Source organism: Ailuropoda melanoleuca, chromosome 10 (genome assembly GCF_002007445.2).
Source record: "Ailuropoda melanoleuca isolate Jingjing chromosome 10, ASM200744v2, whole genome shotgun sequence".
NCBI lineage: Eukaryota > Metazoa > Chordata > Mammalia > Carnivora > Ursidae > Ailuropoda > Ailuropoda melanoleuca.
In genome coordinates, this window is record NC_048227.1 from 26,056,238 (window position 1) to 26,078,079 (window position 21,842).

A 21,842-nucleotide genomic window follows, 5' to 3' on the forward strand; every position below is an offset into this window, starting at 1 on the left:
CGCTTTTGGTTCTTACTTTTGTATTTTCCGGGGAGCACGCTGTCGAAGGTGAACGTCATTGAGTTGACCTTGCCGGAGAGCTGGAGACTCCGCTTCTCGCCCTGGCGGCTCAGCGACTGCAGCGTCACCAGAAGGTCGCCGCAGGTGTCTGCAGAGCAGAGACAGGAGGGCCTCGTGTGGCCGCCCTCACCAGCCACAGCCCAGCTTCAAACTCTCCACCTCCGGGTGCTGCCTGCCACCGCATATGTCAAGAGGGCAGTGACAGCAGGCTTCCTTTCCAGCCAACACGCATCTGCTCAGCCCTAAGACGCATCCCCCTGTGCAGGCATCAGTACCCAACAACAGAGCCACCGAGGGTAAAAGAGACCCCATCATTGATGGAACACCTTGTGAGCCGCAGAAGACAGGAGAGGGAAAACAGCATCATAGAGCACCTGCTAAGTGAAACGGAAGGTGAAATGGGGGAAGGAGTATTTATGGANCCCGTGTGAGCCACAGAAGACAGGAGAGGGAAAACAGCATCATAGAGCACCTGCTAAGTGAAACGGAAGGTGAAATGGGGGAAGGAGTATTTATGGAGCACCAGAAGCCAGAGGAAAAAAGAGAAAGAGGATGGAACTTCACTGAATGCCCACTTCATTCCAGGCACAGGCTGGGCCCTCTGTCATCGTAATCCTATCACTCAGAATAGCAAAGATTTACACGGCTCTTGCGGAGTTCCAGGTCCTCCCACGGGCTATAAATACACTAATTCCTCTGATCCCCACAAGCACCCTGCGAGGCAGGCACTGTCATTACCTGCGTAGGACAGATGAGAGACTCAAAGCACAGAGAGCTTAAGTAACTTGCTCCAGGACACACAGAGAGGGGGCAAGCCCATGCAGTCTGGTTTCAGACTCTGTTCTTCACATCTGTGCCACACTGCCTGATGTGACCGTATTAAAGCCTCACTAAGACCCTCTGAGAGCCGTAGTATTCCCATTCTACAGAAGAAAAAACTGAGGCTGAGCTTACTATCTCACAGCTGGGAAGTGAGAGAGCTGGGAAAAAAGCAACCCATGTGTTCTTTCAGGAGCCAAAGCAAAAATACTCCAAGGGAAACGTGTCCAGTGACTTGTGTGGCGCTTACTCAGAAAGAACTGCACACAATACAGACGCGAAAACCACTTCCAGGCGCGCGGTTTCAGCATTCACCCTGAACACCACCCAACAGGGAAAAGCTCACCAAAATCCCACTTCTAACTGCCTACTTCTCTGAAACTATCTGCTCTCACTTTCAACTGACATCTTACCCAAACAAGAGACTTTCCCAGAAACTGATGCCAAGAACTGCACAAAGGCCACATCCATCACGGGCCTATCAGTCACAGCAAGAGGGAATGTCTGGGGCTTCAAGGTCAGCCCTGCTCTGGTCTCCGCCTCAGGAACCATCACCTGCAGGGACACACAGGAGGACGTCAGTATCTGCGTCAAGGCTGCGACTCCCCCCGCCTACAGGGCACGAGAACATTCACCAGAGCCCAAGGCTAAATATTTGAAGGACAGAAGTTCACTTCTAGGCCTAGTTTTATAATCACAACAAATCCTCAAACAGGCCATGGGAAGAAAATGTGTTTCTACTCAGATCCAAAAGAACTAGCCTTCAGCCCTGCCACGAAGTGCACGAAAGTCTATCTGGCATAACCCCACAGAGGCACATGGCTGTCATCAGTCACCTGTACACTGGGTGGAACCACACTAAGTCCCAGAACCTTCTCCTGGCTTGAGGTCACTCATGACGTAAGCTATGAATTTGTCAACGCTACGTGGATGTCCCCCTGGCTGAATCAGGCCACCTTCTTTTTCTTCTGTGTCCTTTCTTAGGTTAAGAAAAGGGACTGGGGAACAGGCCAGAGGTCACCTATGTCCTCCCTAGTGAAGATTACACCCCACAGTTGCTCTTCCTTGGAAACAGGTGGCTGGCTGTTGCAAAAGTGCCTTATGCTTCAAAAGGGCTTCCAAAGGCTTGTCAGTGGCCAACTTTACAAGAGCCAGCTGTCTGGTAAAGGACCTATGAACACACCTACACCCTTTGGTGGAAGGAGGGAAACCACTCTCCTCACACCCCATCTCCTCACAGGGGGCTCCCACTTGCTCTAGAGGACAGCGCAGTCTCCCTCCCCTCACCTGCTCTTCGTCAGGGAGGAAGAGCAGCAGCTGACTAGACATGTGGCAGCCTGAGTTCCACTGAGACACGGTGTTCCCTGTGGGCAGGGCCGTGGCACCGAGGCACAGTGGGCTGACCTCTGGCCCTGTCTCCTCTCTTGCCTGCTGCCCCAACCTGCGCTCAGGCCTTCAGCCGCCTGGTGAGACCACAGGCCAGGATCCCCTCAGCTTCTCCACCTGCTTCAATGGAGAAGTCACACAGTGCCGGAGCAGCCATCTTCAATTCAGCGCAAGGTGGAGAGACACCAGCTCTAGTCTGGCCTCGAGTGCCACAAGCCATGCTCTGTGGACTTGACATTAATGAGGGTTAATTTTGGGACTTACGGATCTTCTATACTAGCTAGATGCCTAAGAAGGTGGAGGTGTGATTGGGAGCCTGGAGCTAACTCCTAATAAACATCGGGAACTGGAAAAAAGAGAGGCCTGTGTATCATTTCCAAACTGGGTGCCTGTCTGCTCTACGGTGACACGCAGGAATGTTAAAGACCTCAAAATAAGAAACTGGGAATAGAAATGTTCTTTCTGTCATCCCATTGTGGCTAAAAATAATCCTTTAAAAATCACTGCCTCTTCTTTCAAATATCTTAAATAGAACAAAACTCATCATACCTGGACTTTGTAGGTCCCTGGTTTTGCTTTAAAACAAAATGATCCGTGAGCGTCCGTCTCCACGGTGACCAAAGACTTGTCCTTGTCTTGAGACGACAGGACAACTTTGTATTTACTCATCTGCTTGACGGAGTCAGGGAAGCGAATGATTGATATCTGGCCACAGACACTGAACCTGCAACAAGGGGACCATTCATTCCAGCATGAGAACTCAATTATCACAGGAAAGGCACTTACCAACCCAAATGACACATCCCTCTTCCTGCCCCGGTCCCGGGGACTAGTTTCACCCTAATGAAGAGGCAGAAAAGCAGCCCAAATGACTCCAGCTTCAAAAAGCAACCTCTGCAAGGAAGATTGAGCCTCTCTCCGTGCAAGGGAAAAGGCACAGCGGAAGCCCACGGCGGGGCAGTTTCTGTGTTCTGGGTGACATCCGCAAGCCCCCGCTGCGGAAGCAATTTTCAGAAAATCTGTCGATGATAAAAATGCTTCAGGTAAATTGGATTGTTGATGGTGCAGCAGCCTCGGACTGAGCCTGTAAGCAGCCTAAATCCCCCAGGCGAAACAGGGCAGAGGCTATATGTAATTCGTGGACAAAAGCGATTGGGGGGATGGGAACATAAAAGTTAATTAAATGTAAAATAATTACAAAGCCAAAACTGAACTCCTTACGAGCTATGAGCCGCAGAAGCGACCTATGACTGAGAGGCTCCATTCAGGTAATGACCCCGATCGGAGGCTCTCAATGAGCAGCGCGCGCTGAGACGAAGGGCACGTGAGAGGCGTGTCCCCAAGCTGGTAAAGAGCCGAAGAGACTGTCAGCCTCAAGTGACATTCCTCACTTTTTAGTAGCTGATGTGTTAAAGTGTAAGGAGACACCACGGCTGGAGGCCACCACTGTATCCTCAGCTGACGAAAGATTATATTTTCTAATCTTAAGAATCATTTTGGATAAAAATCAGTTGCTACTTGTGACAAAGGTGATAAGGAAAGGCGGCTTCAATGCAGGATAATTAGGGGGTACCCTCGACGCTGAAACACCCACCCTGCTGTNGAAAGATGATAAGGAAAGGCGGCTTCAATGCAGGATAATTAGGGGGTACCCTCGACGCTGAAACACCCACCCTGCTGTAAATAAGAAGGGGCGGAAAACAACAAAGGGGTGGGAGATGGTATGTGTGAAATCTGAGAATGAGGACAAGCCAGTCACCTCTTTAGAGCGAAGGGACCAGTCTGCCACATGAGCTCACGATCCTGAGCAGGGGACAAGGAACGAGGGCCCACGTGCCCGGTCCAGCCAGCCACCTGTTTCTGTATGGACCGTGGGCTGGGAATGCTATTCCCACTTTTACTTCCTTTTTTTTTTTTTTTTGAAAGAGGCAGGGGGGCAGAGAGAGAGAAAGAATCTTAAGCAGACTCCCTGCTCAGTGGAGCCTGATGCAGAGCTCGATCTCATGACCTGAGATCACGACCTGAGCCAAAATCAAGAGTCAGATGCTTAACTGACTGAGCCGCCCAAGAGCCCCTACTTCCATACTTCTCAAGGGTTAAGAGGGGCAGAAAATCAAAATAATAATAATATCCTGACACATAAAAAAATCATAGGAAATTCATATTTCAGTGTTCAAAATAAAGATTAATGGGAACACAGCCATGCCCGTCCATTTCTGAATTAGCTATGCTGGGTTTTGTCATAGAGGCTGTATGGCCCGTGTGAAGCCTACACTATTTATTCTCAGGCCCTCTACAGAGAAAGTGTGCAAGTCTCTGATCTAGATTTGAAGGGCACACATTTTGGCTCTCACTTCCCCCTTCTGGGGACTTTCAGAGTAAAAGGACAGAAAAAGAATACTGAAGAGTTATTAAGAAACTTTCATATTCTCTAGATTTGTGTACATGTCACAGGGAACATCACTGTATTTGTTCCAAGCTGAACCTCTCTGCTTCTTTAAGTTTTAAGTATTTTAACCATCTGGCCTGTTTTAGCTCATATTCTCAAAGAGAAGTGTCCAGTTGTCCCAAACCTCAAATGTATATTGGTTTTGATTTAAAAAAATAAACTAAAAAGCTGGTAGGATAGTGTTTGGTTATACTGAATCCCTTAAAAATTGATTTGTGTCAACAAATTCCTTCATCAGGGTTTAATACATTTATGGATAGAAATTGGTTAATTCTGGTGCATTGCAAGATTACTCTATTCTCATAATCATTTGGACAGAAGTCAAAGCATTTCCTTCTCAAATAAATTGGGAATTTTTTTAAAGTAAGAAATATAAATGAATTAAAAGCAAATGTGCTATGTTGGCCCAAAAGGAAAATGAATTTTCCCAAAGATGCTCAACGAATATTGTTTTTCTTTCTTTGACCCAAATATTTGACTTTAAGGAAAAAAATAAATACAAATATATTGCCCCATCTCCATGAACAGCACCTCCTCCATGTACACAGTTGCTTAAATAAGAAATCTGGGACCCCAGCAGCACAAGGCCTGCTGACTGCCTCCCCACGTCATCTGTCAAATGCCATCTACTTCTCTCGCCCTCCCCTGCGGCACCCTGGTCCCGCCACCACCGCATCGCCTCCAGACAACTGTCACCACCTCCTATGGAGCCCCTCCACTGTATAACCCTGGGCTCCCTGCGATCTCTTCTCCACACCGCAGCCAGGGGAGAAAAATTTTTTTTATTTTGAAAATGCCCTGATGCATATGACTCCCTTGCTAAAAACTCTTCAACGGCTTTCCACTGCATTTGGGGGGAAAAGCCCACCTCCACACCCGGCTGCAGGCTCTCCAACTTCACCGACTGCCTCCAGCTATGCTGGCCGCCTTCCAGAAAGCTCCTCTCCCTCCCCTCTGGGCCTTGGAACATGCTATTCCTGCTGCCTGGGAAGTGCCTCACTCAGCTAACTGTGAGTCCCCTGCGTTCAATAAACCAGTGAGGGTCCTCCCGGGGCCCCAGCCCTCTTCCCTGCACACCTACCAGAACCTACCATCACAAGTTACCCAGCTCAAGTCTGTCTCCCCAGGAAGACGAAAGCCCCATCTCTGTCACGCGAGTTGGGTTCACTGCTACACACCCGGCCTTTGTCACAGGGCCTCACCCAGAGGAGTTGCTCAAAAATGCTTATGAGGGAAAAGGAGGCAGGGCGTGAACCCAAAATGATTTTCCCAGCTCTAGTGAAACAGAGACAAAGTACTGGCTTCCAACGGTGATGTACTTTCTAATCACCCAGTTGTCACAGAATCCCTGACCCTGACCCCCACCTGTCTACAGAAAATGTCACCGATGCCTCCTCAGTAACCAAGCAACAGAGTGTACTTTCGGGACTCAGCTCCTGGACCTCCCTGACCGTCAGGCATGACCTCACACCTAAACCCGCTGCCTGGATCCTCCTGAGGCCACCCCCCAGACACCGGCATTCCATTTTGGGCCTGCTCTTCTAGTTCTACCTGCTCTTACACATCTAAGGTTCTGGCTGCCACCGGGCCCCGTCTCCCCAAGTTACAATCTGTCCAGGCATCTGTCGAAGAGCGCCACCTAGTGGTCCTGCTGAACGCTCGGCACCTAACGGGCTCCTCTCCCTGACTGCAGCCAGGGCACCACAGCCATTCCAAGTTTCTCAAACTGGGAACCCCTAAATACTTCACTAACCCACCCCTGACTTCCCTACAAGGCGAGCCCTCAGCAAGTCTCTTTTCACGACCTCTATGCCCCAGTCTTGTCCCCTACGGAGTCGTCCCCCACCACGGCTGCCAGGGAGCCTCTTTGCAAACAATTATCTAAGCATGTCACTTCCATGCTCAAAATCGATCGCTGGCCCCCTGATCTCAATTTGCTTTTAATTCATTTATCCCATTCTTCCAATGGGGTGTGACGAGGTCCTCTGAGACCTGCCCCTCCAGCCCCATCACGCTCCTTGGCCTGCCCAGCGACACAAGTCGTATGCTCCCGTCCACAGACCCCGTGTTGCTCTAGACTGTGTGTGCCTTTGCTCATGCCGCCTCCCCCCAGGAAGACCCGCCCTGCTCCGCTCAAGTTAGAGTTCAGTGAGCACCGGGTGCCGTCTCAGAGAGAAACGGGGACACCCCTGTGCTGGAGGTTACACGCAGCTGAGAGAAGGAGCTGAGATCTGACGCCAAGGCCTGGGTTCTTTGAACCACACGGTATCACTGTAGGACAAAACCACACAAATTCAACTACCAGATGTCCCCTCACATCCTCACAGTAAGTACAGCAAAGCAGGAAGAGCTGTCACATTGACCGGAAGCATCTTAAAACCTTCTCTCAAGCACCTATACTATCTTCCAAAGTCCTCACTTAAGCCACGGAAGGTCTTACAGATGTGGAGTCAGGCAGGAGACTTAGACCCATGTTAACTTTGAAGCAACACAACGTTCCCTAAGCAGCCGCATGTAAGTACCTCCATCTATAAGACTTAGCACTAATCTTTCTCAGGGGCCAGCCCGAATCTCTCACAGGTGTCGGAAACCCGATGTGGATCCTTGGCAGAAGCACACAGTCAGACCGAAGGTAACATTGTCCTCTAACGTCCACACTGGCACTGCCAGACCCAGACACGACGACCTCACCCTGTTGCAATGATGTCAGCCAGCTGAGGCGTGTTCGGTGCAATTTTGATAGTGACAGTTTCAAAATAGAGGTGTTCTTTCTGAGCGTGGATGGTGTACGTCCCAGTCGTGATGTTCTCCAAGCGGAAGGAGCCATCGGCTTTTGTCTTGACTATAAAACAAAAAGATGCAAACGGAAGATGAGCCAAACACAACTGTACACCCCTCCATCTACACAAGAATGCTTGAGACAAAAAGCCGGCATATTTTCACAGAGTCATTAAGGCTCTTTCCTTTCCCTTTCTCTCCGTGATCAACAACTAGCCCTGAGAAATACTTCGGGGGCGGGGGTGGGGGGTGGGGAGCAATGCGGCTGCCGACCTTTGATTTGGTTATTCAGAGTGACTACTGCCTCGGGAACACCTTCTCCTTCGGGTCCATTCAAGACCCTTCCGGTGACAGAGAATCCCATGACGTGGAACACGGGCTGGAAGATGAAGAACAGGAAGGTTCACATGTGCCCAAGTGCAAAAGCCTTCCTCATTCACTCAGTGCTGCTCACACTCACCGCTGCCCAGCACAGCCGCCCACGCTGGAGCCCCATAGGCCAGCTGGAACCCACCCGGCTCGGCCAGCTGGAACCCACCCGGCTCCCCCAGCTCATGCTGTTCCCACACCGCTGCACTCTCCCCAGGGCTCTGTCTGCTTTCTTTCTTTCTTTTTTTTTTTTTAAAGATTTTATTTATTTATTCGACAGAGATGGAGACAGCCAGCGAGAGAGGGAACACAAGCAGGGGGGTGGGAGAGGAAGAAGCAGGCTCATAGCAGAGGAGCCTGATGTGGGGCTCGATCCCATAATGCCGGGATCACGCCCTGAGCCGAAGGCAGACGCTTAACCGCTGTGCCACCCAGGCGCCCCTCTGTCTGCTTTCTTATACTGAAACTCACGGATGTCTGTCAAGTAACTGAATAAAAAAGATCTATGGGGCGCTTGGGTGGTGCAGTCGTTAAGCATCTGCTTTCGGCTCAGGGCATGATTCCAGCATTCTTGGATCGAGCCCCACATCAGGCTCCTCCACTAGGAGCCTGCTTCTTCCTCTCCCACTCCCCCTGTTTGTGTTCCCTCTCTCGCTGGCTATCTCTGTCAAACAAATAAATAAAATCTTTAAAAAAAAGATCTATAGGCTTCCTCCCCCAGTTAAAGATCGTGGAGTCAAACTTGAGAGGGCCACCCCCCACCCTCGTTTTTCCCATCCCGTCTCTTCCCCTCCGGATGCCCCCACTTTGGTCAACCGCACCACCCTCCCATCTCCTGACCTCAAACCCCAGCATCCCCTGGGCCCCCTCCCCCCACTCCAACCTCAATCTGTCCTATGCATCCCACCCCACCCCTGTAAGGTGTCCCATCTATTCCCATCACAACTCGAGTTCAAGTCCTTGTTCACTCCACCTAGGCCACCTTCCTCACGGCGCTCTGGGCTTGGTTTACCCACGTCTGTGCCCCCACTTGTGAGCGCCATGGCTCTGCTCTCCCCGGAGTCATTGTGGTCCAGCCACCCCGATCTCTGGGTCCTCAAGCTGACCACATGCATGTGCCACAAGCACTCCTCATGTGGGCCTTTCACACCAGCTGCCCTCTCAGCCTGGATCATTCTCTCCCACATCTGGAGAAGTTTGGGGAGGAGGCCACTCCTTCTCATCATTCAGGTTTCAGCTGAAACCATCGCCACCTCCAAGAGGCCTCCCCTGACTATCCACCCCATCTCAGGGGCCCCCTGCCCCTGCCTCCCACCCCGGCCAGTCACTATCACACTAGCCCATCTTCTTAGCTTCATTAAACTCTTACCAATATCTGAAATATCCTTGACTGATTTATTGTCTACCTCCTATTAGAATGTAAGCTCCGGGTACACAGTAGGCACTCAATAAATCACTCATGAATGAATGAATGAATGAATGCACTCATACCTACAACAGTGTTTGAGAGAATTTCTTAAAAATTAAATGGCATTTTAAAAATCCAGGTGGCCCTTCTTGATTCTTCTAAAAGATGTGGTTTATGCACGTACTGATTACTCTATTCACTCGACAACTACTTTTACGAGACGCTTACTCTCTGCCAGGCAGTAAGTCACGTTAGGAATGCGCGAAGAATGAGGCATTACCAATGCGCCTGACCTCATGCAGCTTACAGGCCGCCCCCTGAAATTTCATTCATGTCTCTGCTTAGAAGCTGGTGTTTGGTCGAGATCCGGGAATGTTCCTCCCCTGCCCCATCCTTCCGTCCAAGCCCCTTGAAGCAAGCAAGGACACCTCCTCACCTCTACCCACCTCCAGTGTGCACAACCATCAAGAGTGCTTTACGCAATCTTAAAAAGCCGTCAGAACCCCACTGAGCATGTGACCTAAAAGCCTGCTCCTACCAATTGCAGCTACTTCAATACAGCACTTCCAAATGCAACATTAAAAGAAAGTGATTAAAATCTAATTTTTTCAATAACTATAACACTGGGAGGTCCATTTATGAAAGACCGTTATTTTCTTTGGGGGATTTGCTCTATCTGGCAAATTTTCTACAGTAACCATTATCTACTCCTGTAATCAAAGATATAAATGCAATGGAAAACACATTTGCCAATCTATTCTAGGATCTAGAGAGTTTGTTGGGCCGTGTATCACCCCAACCATCACCCCACCTCTCACTCCACCCCCCTGCAGCCCAAGCTGCACAGCCTCCCAACTGGTCCCTCGCTTGCACCTTGCCCCCTGCCAACCTCTTCCCAACATGGCAGCCAGAAGATCACACCTCTCCCATTCAAAACCAAACCCGAAGTGGCCCAGCGGGTCCCATACAATTTGCCCTCATCTCTCTCTNCTCACTATCACACTAGCCCATCTTCTTAGCTTCATTAAACTCTTACCAATACCTGAAATATCCTTGATTGATTTATTGTCTACCTCCTATTAGAATGTAAGCTCCGGGTACACAGTAGGCACTCAATAAATCACTCATGAATGAATGAATGAATGAATGCACTCATACCTACAACAGTGTTTGAGAGAATTTCTTAAAAATTAAATGGCATTTTAAAAATCCAGGTGGCCCTTCTTGATTCTTCTAAAAGATGGTGGTTTATGCACGTACTGATTACTCTATTCACTCGACAACTACTTTTACGAGACGCTTACTCTCTGCCAGGCAGTAAGTCACGTTAGGAATGCGCGAAGAATGAGGCATTACCAATGCGCCTGACCTCATGCAGCTTACAGGCTGCCCCCTGAAATTTCATTCATGTCTCTGCTTAGAAACTGGTGTTTGGTCGAGATCCGGGAATGTTCCTCCCCTGCCCCATCCTTCCGTCCAAGCCCCTTGAAGCAAGCAAGGACACCTCCTCACCTCTACCCACCTCCAGTGTGCACAACCATCAAGAGTGCTTTACGCAATCTTAAAAAGCCGTCAGAACCCCACTGAGCATGTGACCTAAAAGCCTGCTCCTACCAATTGCAGCTACTTCAATACAGCACTTCCAAATGCAACATTAAAAGAAAGTGATTAAAATCTAATTTTTTCAATAACTATAACACTGGGAGGTCCATTTATGAAAGACCGTTATTTTCTTTGGGGGATTTGCTCTATCTGGCAAATTTTCTACAGTAACCATTATCTACTCCTGTAATCAAAGATATAAATGCAATGGAAAACACATTTGCCAATCTATTCTAGGATCTAGAGAGTTTGTTGGGCCGTGTATCACCCCAACCATCACCCCACCTCTCACTCCACCCCCCTGCAGCCCAAACTGCACAGCCTCCCAACTGGTCCCTCGCTTGCACCTTGCCCCCTGCCAACCTCTTCCCAACATGGCAGCCAGAAGATCACACCTCTCCCATTCAAAACCAAACCCGAAGTGGCCCAGCGGGTCCCATACAATTTGCCCTCATCTCTCTCTGCCTCACTCCCTCCATGCCAGCCACTCTGGCCTCCTTGGGGTCCCCCTCCAACGCCCTCTAGGCACACTCTGGCCCCAGGATCTCCGCACCTGTCACTCCCTCCGTCTTAAACGCTCTTCCTGCAGATGTCAGTGAGGCATCCCGCCTCTCCCCCGCCCCCTTCAGGTGGTTGCTCCAACATTACCTTAACAGCGAGGACTCCCCGAGAACACCTGGGAAGACTGCCACCTGTCTCAACCATGGAACCGTGTCACCTCCTTTCTTGATCTATTTTTCTACGGAACACTTATCACCTTCTAATATTCTACCTAATTTACCTATTTATAAGTATACTGTCTCTTTCTGCCATTGAGAGCTGGAAGAAGACAAGTTTGTGCCTTTTTGGGTCCCCACTGTCCCCCCACCCCCAGAACAGTACCTGACTCATAGGTATAACTGGGGCTCCACTTTCCACGTGGAGAAATTACATGAGAGTGGATCCCAGGCTAAAGCGGAATGGAGCACAAGATTCTGGTTTTTTCCAACAGCCCAGCCCTTCTAGATAAAGTATGAGTTGTTTTCTTCTCAAACATGTTTGCGACACCTGTGCCCAGGGATGGGAAACTCGAACACCTGTCCCTCCGAAGGCAGGGAGGTCTTACCTCAATTTTCAGGCTGTCATGTTCCACTGTAAAGTCACGTCTGGAAGGAGCGACATCAAAGGTAATCCTCTCCCCTCTATAGAAGGGAATCTAGAAGGAAGGGTCTGTTCATTACTAACAGCCAACAACATGATTCAATATTAATACGACCCAGCAGGCCACAAATGACAAGGGGTTCAAGGCAAGCCCAGAGAAACTATTAATCATAACTGCTGCCGATCTTAAAAGAGGAAGGACCAAACTTTTTGCAGCTATTATTGCAAGGTCGGTCTTGTTCTAAATAACTACACTAAATAAAATGGTCACGTGACTGCAGGACAATCATTAACTTCTCTTAACACTCAAATGGCATTGACTCTCACTGTGTCTTAAGAGTCTAAAACATACAAAGAATGCAAATCTCCTCCACTCACCACAGTATAGTCCCCACTTGGCAAGGAATAGAAGGAGAACGAGCCATCTTCTTTGGAGACCGCATAACACAAATACACGAGACTTTCATCTTGGGGCTGGAAGCCGGGCACTGGTGAGATGTTGCAGCCCAAGACATCCTATGCCAAGGCAGGGAAAGAAATATGACATCCTTTTCCACTCATATGTTCTGATTATCATCAAAGAGCCACACTACAGGAAAATTCTTACAAGTTTTATATCATAAAATACTTATTTCTGAACAGGGCCTAGTAGCGGAGATAAAGCGAACAACAACTTTTACACTCAAGTTGGAGAAGTTAAAAACTGGCACAGTCTTATTGGAAAAAAATGACGTGATCATCCGTTCCTACCACGGGTCACCATCCTGCAGTCAAGAGAATGGAGCTCAGGAAGGACAAGTGGCTGGCCCACGCAACAGGCAAAAGGCCAAGCTGTGATCTGTCACACCTGGGTCTGACTGTGTACTTTCCACCACAGTCCGCTCCCGCCACAGACATTCAATTTCTTGTGAGTCAACCAAGAAACGCAACGCTCTTAAATGTTGAGACTGTATGTCCACTCTGACCTGTGTCTCAATAGTGCTCTTAGTCAGCAAGCCCCCACCCCACCCCCAATTTCATCTGTTCTTCGCTTTTCTTTACTTACCTCTTTGGAAACCACAGATGAAAAGAGAAGAAACTTCACCCCTTTCATGGGCTCCCCGTCACTGCGGACAGAGCCAGACACATTGTAGCCGGCCACTATGAGGGGACTGGCGGCGTTGGCATTGGAGTTGGTTACCCGCACGGTGGTGCTCGCCTACAGAAGAAGGGGGCTTTACTTTCCCAAACGACAAACCCTCATAGTGTTTAACAACCATGAAGACGTGCTTAAGCTAAAATATTAATGGGAGGGGTGGGGGAGGAACACGGAAAATTGGGAACGTAGCAGGACCACAACCACGTGTTTGCGAGCAAAACGAACTGAAAGGAAATGTGGCAAAATGTCAATCACCATGATGATTTTCTTTGCGTGGTTAACATTTTACCTCTTTTACACTTTTCCACCTTCCAAATTTTCACCTGTGTTACCACTCCTCTATGCTGTCTGATCTGTTGCGATTTTTGAAAATGAGCGTGATTTACTTTTTTCCACGTTTAGTGATATATGTGCATATAATTTTAAAGCTGTCAAAGCACAGTTTACATACAGAAATGTGCACATAGTCTAGGAGTACAGAGCAGCGATCTTCACAAACTGAACACGCCCTGTAACCAGCACCCCTCAGCTCATTTCCAGGAACTACTCGCCAAGGGCAATTGTTACCCTGACTTTCAACAGTGCGCTCTACTTTGAAACGCAATCTTATATTAATAGATTCAAATTCCTTTATACGTATGATTAACAGTATAAGCCTTAAAATTTCTTCAAATCGTAATGCATAAGCCGTGAGTTTTTAAAAAAAACATTTTTAACCCCCTGAAAACCTACAGTCATAAATAGTGTACAGGTAAGGCAAGGTGTGAAACCATACCATCAATTATAAATGCACAAAACCTATACTGCAGAAACTGAAGTAACGATTCCCATAGCTCCTTAGCAAGAATGAAACACAGCCTCAAAACTAATATAAAAGTTAATGTGTCGGAATGTCCTTTAAACCTTAACTTCGGTTTGTTTTCCTGTTGCGATTACAAACCCTCACCTGGTCTTCTTCCTTTTTTGGTCTTTTATCATAAACCACTTCCATCAAATGCTACTCTGAAGAACACCTACACAGACTCTAACCAGCTAAAGAAAGAAAAGCAGAAGTACAATTCAGGAGCCTTGCATACCTCGACATCCCTTTCTGCCTCCCTCTGTAGACATCAGTTTCATAATGAATATGGTGTTTGCCACTGCCATGCATGTCCTTGTACTTTTTTTTTTTTTTTTACACAGGACTCTATACATAAGTGCAAGTACCCTGAGTGTTTCTAATTACTGTATAAACAATATCGTGTTTTCTTACCCTTGGCAACTTGCCTTCTTCCCTCAATTTCATGTTTTTAAATGTACTCCTATTGATCCATGTAGCTCTGGTTTACTTGTTACTGCTGTCCTACAGGATTCTGGGTGACGAAACCCCACTCTGCTCTCCGCCTAATGGACACTGAGGTTGCTTGCGATATTTTGCTAGTACAAACAGAACTGCAATAGACATTCTTTTACATTCTCCTTAGGCACACATACAACAGTTTCTAGCATGTTAAGTATATTTATAGATTGTTGTTTCAGGCTGGAAAAAGAACAACAAATAAATCTCACTAGGTCCTTCTGGTGTTGATTCAGCTTAAAATAGCTACAGTTAATAACAGACCTATTTCACAGCAGGAAGACAATATTGTCACCTAAAACCAAAAACAACAGAAGGAACATCTGCTACAGTGAGTTTTATCTTATAAATACCACCAAACCAATCAGCTGCACCGTCTTTTTCTCATCTACTTCCAGAAAAACCATAAGCCCATTTCACATCCTGAACAGGACCCCATATGCTTGTCCCCAAACCAGAACACTGTTGGGACAGCTATCGACACAAATGAAATACTCACCTCTTTCAATGCCCAGGTTGGATGAGTTGCAAGAATTTCATAATCTCCAGGAAGAACTTTAAAAAATGCAAACCTAAGAAATACAAAATAACCAATTAACTTTCTTTCAACAGCCCGAGTGTTCTAATTTATGGCTAATACTAGAAGCATTAGAAAATAATGTTTGGATTATCAGAAACTTGCCATTAGCTGGTTAAATGAGCATAAACAAAATTAAATCCTCCACTGTATAAACCCACATTGGGGAGCACTTACTGAGTACTTTCTGTGTACAGAGGTGTTCCGTGCACTGACAGGAAGGACGTTTTACATTTCCCTCAACCCAAGGATTTCTGATCTTAAAAACCAGTCACTGTGGTTCAGCAGGGATCAGTGACAGAATATTCAAGTGCGTTGTGGCAGAAGTGATAGGCATGAATAGGCAAAGAGAAGGGAAGGAAGTGTCCAGGGGAACAGAGGTGGGAAGGGAAGAAGAGAGAACAGATCTGACAGGCGGAGGCCTATGCTAAGACAAGACTATGCTAATGGCGTGGGCAGGGTAAATGATAACAAGCTCTGAATCCCAGGCAGAAGAGTTTAGCTCTTTTATCAGAAACAAAATACAGTGTGAGCCATTCTGGGCTCCCGCACAAACTACAATGACCAAACCAGACTCCGATGAAGATTAAGTAACTATGGGCAAATCAAGACCAGAATGACAGGAGCTGAGGCTGGGCACACTGGCACCAGGATTCTGACACACTTAACTCCTCAAATGTGCAAAGCACCAGACAATGACAGGGCTAATGCCAGTGAAATGGACTACAAAAAAATCCATCTAATTTCTTCTCCTGTGGTGGTATTTTATTATATCAAGTATTGCCTGTCATAATTGGACACGGTGTGGAAATCACTTCGCTACAATAAAATTTAAATTACTATCGGATTCTGGCCTTCGTGAGATTTAGCCTCTACTCCTGCAAGTTACGATCACTGTTTTAGTCAGTGACGATGAAGGAGATTCAACAAGTTCAAGTCCCTTTGCCCAGCGAGGTCAACAGCAAACTTCCGCTAGCCTAGAGGAGATAGAAGCCCCATGTTCCTCCCGCAGGCATCCATCAAGTAGAAATAAATGTTATCCCCACACTGAAAAAGAATTTCAACAATCCTCACTGAAAAACTGGATAGATAGCTTACTGACAGACTCATTATAAACTTGTAATTTGCAGTTAAGTCGGCTTTGTATATTGAAGGAGTAATGATTCGAATGCTTTCAAAATTTTCAGTTGGAACTATTCTGAATTAATCTTGGCACATCTGTTAACACTTACAACTCAACGATATAAATCCATTAAATAAATACTTTAAATCTGACTCAACAAGGTTAATTAAATAGTTGTCAGTTCCAACTACAAAATAATTTTGATATAATAGTGATAATATGATTTTTAAAAATCATAATTGAGGGGCGCCTGGGTGGGTCAATTGATTAAGTGTCTGACTCTTGATTTCAGCTCACGTCATGATCTTGGGGTCGTGAAATGGAGCCCCGTATCGGGCTCTGCGCTGGGCATGGAGCATGCTTGGGATTCTCTCTCCCCCTCTGCACCTTCCCTCTCACATGTACTCTCTCTCCCACTCTAGCAAAATTTTAAAATTCAAAAAAAATCAGAATGAAGCAAATCTATATTGAGCTAACACTATTAAGCATGTATTCCATGCCAGGCAGTTTGAAATAATATTAATTTAATCTTCCTATTAACCTTAAGGGGAGGGTTCTACCATCATCATCAATTATAAAGAAGAAAACTGAGGGGTGCCTGGGTGGCACAGCTGTTAAGCGTCTGCCTTCAGCTCAGGGCGTGATCCTGGCGTTACGGGATCGAGCCCCACATCAGGCTCCTCCGCTGTGAGCCTGCTTCTTCCTCCCATTCCCCCTGCTTGTGTTCCCTCTCTCGCTGGCTGTCTCTATCTCTGTCGAACAAATAAATAAAATCTTTAAAAAAAAAAAAAAAAGAAGAAAACTGAGGCCCAAGGGCATTAAGTAACTTAGCCCCGGGTAAAACCCAGTAAGTGGGGGAACCAGGATTCAAACCCCGTTTTCAGACTCCAGAGCCAGTCCCAACTGTTAAATGAAGGCCTACTATGTGCCAGGCTCTGCAGCAGGTGCTGTACAGACATTAGCTCACGTTTATTCATCCCGTCAACGCTGGAGGCAACAGGTCAGATGGACTTCCATTTTACGGAAGAAGAGCTCGAGGCCCTGAGAGGCATGAACTTGTCTGCAGTTAAGAGGCCAAATAAGGATTTGAACCCAGGTCTCCCAGGTCCAGTCACAGGCTCCCTCCCTCCCCCCACCTGTGAGGCAGCATGACACGGGCATGACTCACTTTCCACCAGGCTGTGTCACTGTGGACTGGATCTTTGCTTCGGTCCCCGTGTTTCTCAGGGATACCTGGACTCCTGCAGGGCCCAGGGTCTGCCCTTTGCTGAGAACCTGCCAAGGAGAAGGAGGTCAGGACCCAGAACGGTAGCAAAGTTCTCCTCTTAGCAGCACTGTCCATCCCATTCCTGCTCCCTGCACGGAGCTTATAACCTTCTTTGGGTCAAAACTCCTTTGCAAAGATTACAAAGATTATGGATACCCTCCCTGGGCATTGATGAGGGGTTGGGTAAGGGAATAATACTCTGTTTCACTGAATCTAAGACACTATCAGCTAAAGATGCACCATTATTTTCTCATCTACAGAGAAAGAAAAATACCCATCATCCTCCTCGCTAGCCAGAAACTCACACATGAGGGCAGGACCACCTCACCTCACCAAGAGTGTGAAGGCAGAAGAGAAATGCACCTGCCATGAAGAAAAGGACAGCAAGGCAACTGGCACACGTCAACCTCGGTGCCGGATGGAGAGAGGAACGATAACTCCCCTGAGAATCTGAACTCAGAGCTGCCACTCACACAGTTAGCCCTCTACATTCACACTACCGAGGGGCCCAAAAACTCCTGGAGAATCTAGTTTACTGCAACAGCTCCTGAGGGAGTGACCAAAGCAAATGCAAAACCTGTTCGCAAGAGGCCGGCTTCATTCACCCGCAGTGATTACAGGCGGCTACGTGTCCTGGGGCCTGCGCTCTTCCCATCCTGCACCCCACACAAGGCCATCCTTGGCAGTTATCCACCCAGCCTTTACAGGGGATGACAAGTAACTTAGATCTGACCCTGAGAAACACCCACTCGCTTTGACACAAAATTTTACCTGTTCTCAGACTCTCTTGAACATTATTATCTATGGGTCCCTTGGGGGCTCAGAGTTCCCGTTAAAGAGTCCTACTTTTGTAAAGTAAGAGAAGACTCATTACATAATACAGAACAAACGTGAAAACGACAAGGTTCCAAAGCCAAACCTTTCCATTCACAGAGAACCCCGTGAACACAAAGTTGATGTCCCCGCCCTTCGTGCAGATGTCATTCACACCATCCACGTAGAGCTCCACGTTCGTTGGCTCTGAGAAATGAAGGAGGGAGGGCAGGGAACAGGGGACAAGACACGAGAGCCAGTTTAGTTCTGAGACAAGGTGGACCTGTCTAGGCAAAACACCTTTTCTTGGTTAACTTTCATTTTCTTTATTTTTGAGCACTTAACACACTCGCATTTAAAATCCAAAGGTACCAAGAGGGATGCAGGGAAGTCTGCCTCCCATCTCTTCCTGTGGACACCCAGTTTCCCCCCCAGAGTGAAACAGTGTGTGGAGGATAATATGCTTTTGTAACAGCCTTTCGGCTGAGCTGTAGCTCGGAGTCCCATCGAAAATGCAGTAAGCACCAAACTGTGTTATTTATCGGATGCTTACCACAGACCAGACGTGGGCTAAGATTATGTGCTCCTCACAGCTATTTCAACAGGTAGGTAATGACATCTACAACTGATTGAGGATTAAACTGACACACAGAAAGGTTAAAGAACCCCCCTCCCCAAAGTCACAGAGCTTGTGAGTGAGAGAGCCCCAATTCAACCTCCAAAAGCCTGGCTCCAAACGGCCCCCTGACCAAGTGCAGGAGGTCAGCCACATTAAACCAAGACCATAAACTCCAACACCCACAGGAACCAAGTCGGGGGACAGGCCACACAGGGACTATGGTGAACAGGAAAGGGGAAGCCACTACTCAGCTTCTGAAGAAAAGACAGACATCTGGATTTTATGTGCCATCTCCTGATTTTTCAATATCAGCAACTACTTCATTTTGTCTAAAAACTGAAGAGGTCATCAAAATAAGGGTTAAAGTTTTTAAAAGGTTAGGTGGAGTATAAAGTCATTAAGTAGAGAAAAAATGGGAAAATCAAGAGAATTTCAGGTAAAATGAAGAAATACGAGCGTGTGCGAGTGGGAAGATGCCAATAAAAAAATGCACACAAGACTTGAACAGACAGCTCACAAAAGAGGCTATCCAAATGGCCAGTAAACATATAAAAGAAGCATTCAATCTCACGGACCATCGAGCAAATGCAAATCAAAACCACAAGGAGATACCACCGCGTTACCAAGGGCTGGTGAGACTGTGGGGCACCTAGGACCCTTCCACGCTGCTGGGAGAGCACAGTCTGCTACATGGGCCTTGGATATTTAACACTATCTATTAGAGCTGGGCATGTAAATGTTCTCTCGCCCAGCAATTTCCCTCCTGGTACAGACCCAACGGAAATGCAAACACACAAAACCAGGTACCGAAAGACAGGAACAAGGACATTCGCAGGAGCACCATACTTAGCGGCCAAATTCAAGAAGTGGCCCAGATGTCCATCAACAGAAGGGGTAAATCACTTTATACTCACACAGTAATCGAATGAGCGAACTGAAGCCACACACATAATACAGATGAATGTGATGAACAATGGCGAGAGAAGGAAACCACACACAAAAATGTACCCCTTTAGGATTCCATTTATATAAAGTTCAGAATAGACAAGACTCATCCAGAACTTTGGGAGGTCAGGACAGGGGTCACCTGCGGGGTGGGGTGGGGCAGTTAGGCAATGCCTGGGATGGGGCCCTACTGGGTACTGGTTCCAGCTCGCCATCAGAGTAGAGGTTACATGGGTGAGTTCACTTGGGGAACCTTCAAGTGATACCCTTATGACGAGTACACTTTTCTGAAAGCATAATTCAATAAAAAAGCTCCTCAAAAGAAAAAGCATGGGCAGGAGGGGAGGGGGCTCAAACAAAACACTCCTACAGGCCACGGATGATCTGCAACCCCTGCGTGAGCACTGCATTGGGTTTCCTTCCCCTCCAGCTTTCTGGAATGCACGGGTCAGGTGCCCCCGACGAGAACTTCCCTCACAGAGCCAGATGAGCTGTGGGCTGACCTGAGCTTCACTTGGCTTCACTTCGCGATGGCAGGGACTAAATTCTTCCTCCTCCAACGCACAAGCAAGGCTGACAAACAACCATGCCCTCCTACCCCTCTCCCCAAGCTACAGAACTGGGATCACGCACATCTACTCTTTAGAAACGTCAGCCGTGACAGAGCAGAACCCTCTCTTCTTATCTCAAGCCCAGTCCCATATCTCTGGCTCTGCTAAAAGGCAGATATATCAAGGAAGTTTTGAGCTTTTGTTTGTATGGGTATTTATTCATCGCTAATTATGTGCTGGTCTTTCTCAGTCACTGGCCCATTAATCTTCCAAGTTAGGTGTGAAGCAGCTACTGCCACTCTCCCAACTCCCTGGCAAGAAAGCTGGACACCGACCCAGGAGAAAGTAACTTGTCCAAGGTCATCGCAGAACAAGTAATGCCCAAGGTCGCCAGATCTTCTGATCTCTTTTGAGAAGCAGATCTGGACTTCCATGTGAAATCTCACAATGTTTAATACTGTGGTCCTAAAAAGCACCAAGAGGGCTAAGAGACCATCCTGGGACTCCTGATTTCTAGATACTGTTCTGCCGTCACTTTCTGAATGGAACTACAAAAACAGAGCTTCCTGAGAAAGGTTCGGGAAAAGACACCTATTTCAATAAAGATGACGGAAAACCTCAGGGTAGGTCCAAGATAAATTCAATCTACTCTAAAGTAACAAGGAGGGACGGGGCGCCTGGGTGGCACAGCAGTTAAGCGTCTGTCTTTGGCTCAGGGCGTGATCCCAGCGTTATGGGGTTGAGCCCCACATCAGGCTCTTCCGCTATGAGCCTGCTTCTTCCTCTCCCACTCCCCCTGCTTGTGTTCTCTCTCGCTGGCTGTCTCTATCTCTGTTGAATGAATAAATAAATAAAATCTTTTAAAAAATAAATAAATAAAAATAAAGTAACGAGGAGGGGAAAAAGCTCTGTTCCGCGCTAAAAATGAATCCTTAATATTTTAACAGCATCTGCACTCTGCCAATTTAAATTAATATTCGGTATATAATCTAATCCTGTACAGAGTATGTCTGATTATGTCTGATTATTCAGTTAACTTACCAAAACTCCACCCTAGGGGAGGCTCAATCTTCAGAATGAAATCTCCCTAAGAGAGGGGAAGAAAGATAAATGGATGAAAACTGATGACCTTTCAACTAGTTTAATACAGTTCCGTGCTACTGTTTAATCTAGCATTTTTACACCTGCAATGAAATTCTAAGCACACCCTGTGTTCTAAGTAGCTGTGGGCTCCCTGATTGCCTTCAAGGCCACAAGCTGAAGCTAGATGCCCAGAAGTCCCCATTCAACCAATCGGAAGATACCAAATTAACACCCATGGAAAAGTTCTAAAGGCATTTTATTCAGCCACTCGTCTTTTATACCCCTCCTATGCCCATGGTTGCTAGTGTCCGCGTGTATCCTTAGAAACGAAAGTCATTTCTTAAAACTGGCTGTTATTCACACACCCTGGTTTCTTGAG

General features: G+C 47.3%; 1 protein-coding gene across 1 annotated transcript in view; it reads right to left on the minus strand.

Annotated features, from left to right (window-relative positions):
- LOC100464689 (nodal modulator 1) overlaps positions 1-21,842 on the minus strand; it is a 65,936-nt gene that overhangs the window by 40,266 nt on the left and 3,828 nt on the right. The window contains exons 3-14 of the mRNA XM_034670321.1: positions 21,422-21,467; positions 18,372-18,472; positions 17,354-17,460; positions 14,985-15,057; positions 13,057-13,209; positions 12,390-12,527; positions 11,977-12,066; positions 7,766-7,871; positions 7,406-7,556; positions 2,815-2,989; positions 1,293-1,434; positions 17-148 (exon numbers count right to left, since the gene is read on the minus strand). Of these exons, the coding sequence (XP_034526212.1) occupies positions 17-148; positions 1,293-1,434; positions 2,815-2,989; positions 7,406-7,556; positions 7,766-7,871; positions 11,977-12,066; positions 12,390-12,527; positions 13,057-13,209; positions 14,985-15,057; positions 17,354-17,460; positions 18,372-18,472; positions 21,422-21,467 (1,414 nt within the window). The remainder of the gene's footprint in view (positions 1-16; positions 149-1,292; positions 1,435-2,814; positions 2,990-7,405; positions 7,557-7,765; positions 7,872-11,976; positions 12,067-12,389; positions 12,528-13,056; positions 13,210-14,984; positions 15,058-17,353; positions 17,461-18,371; positions 18,473-21,421; positions 21,468-21,842) is intronic.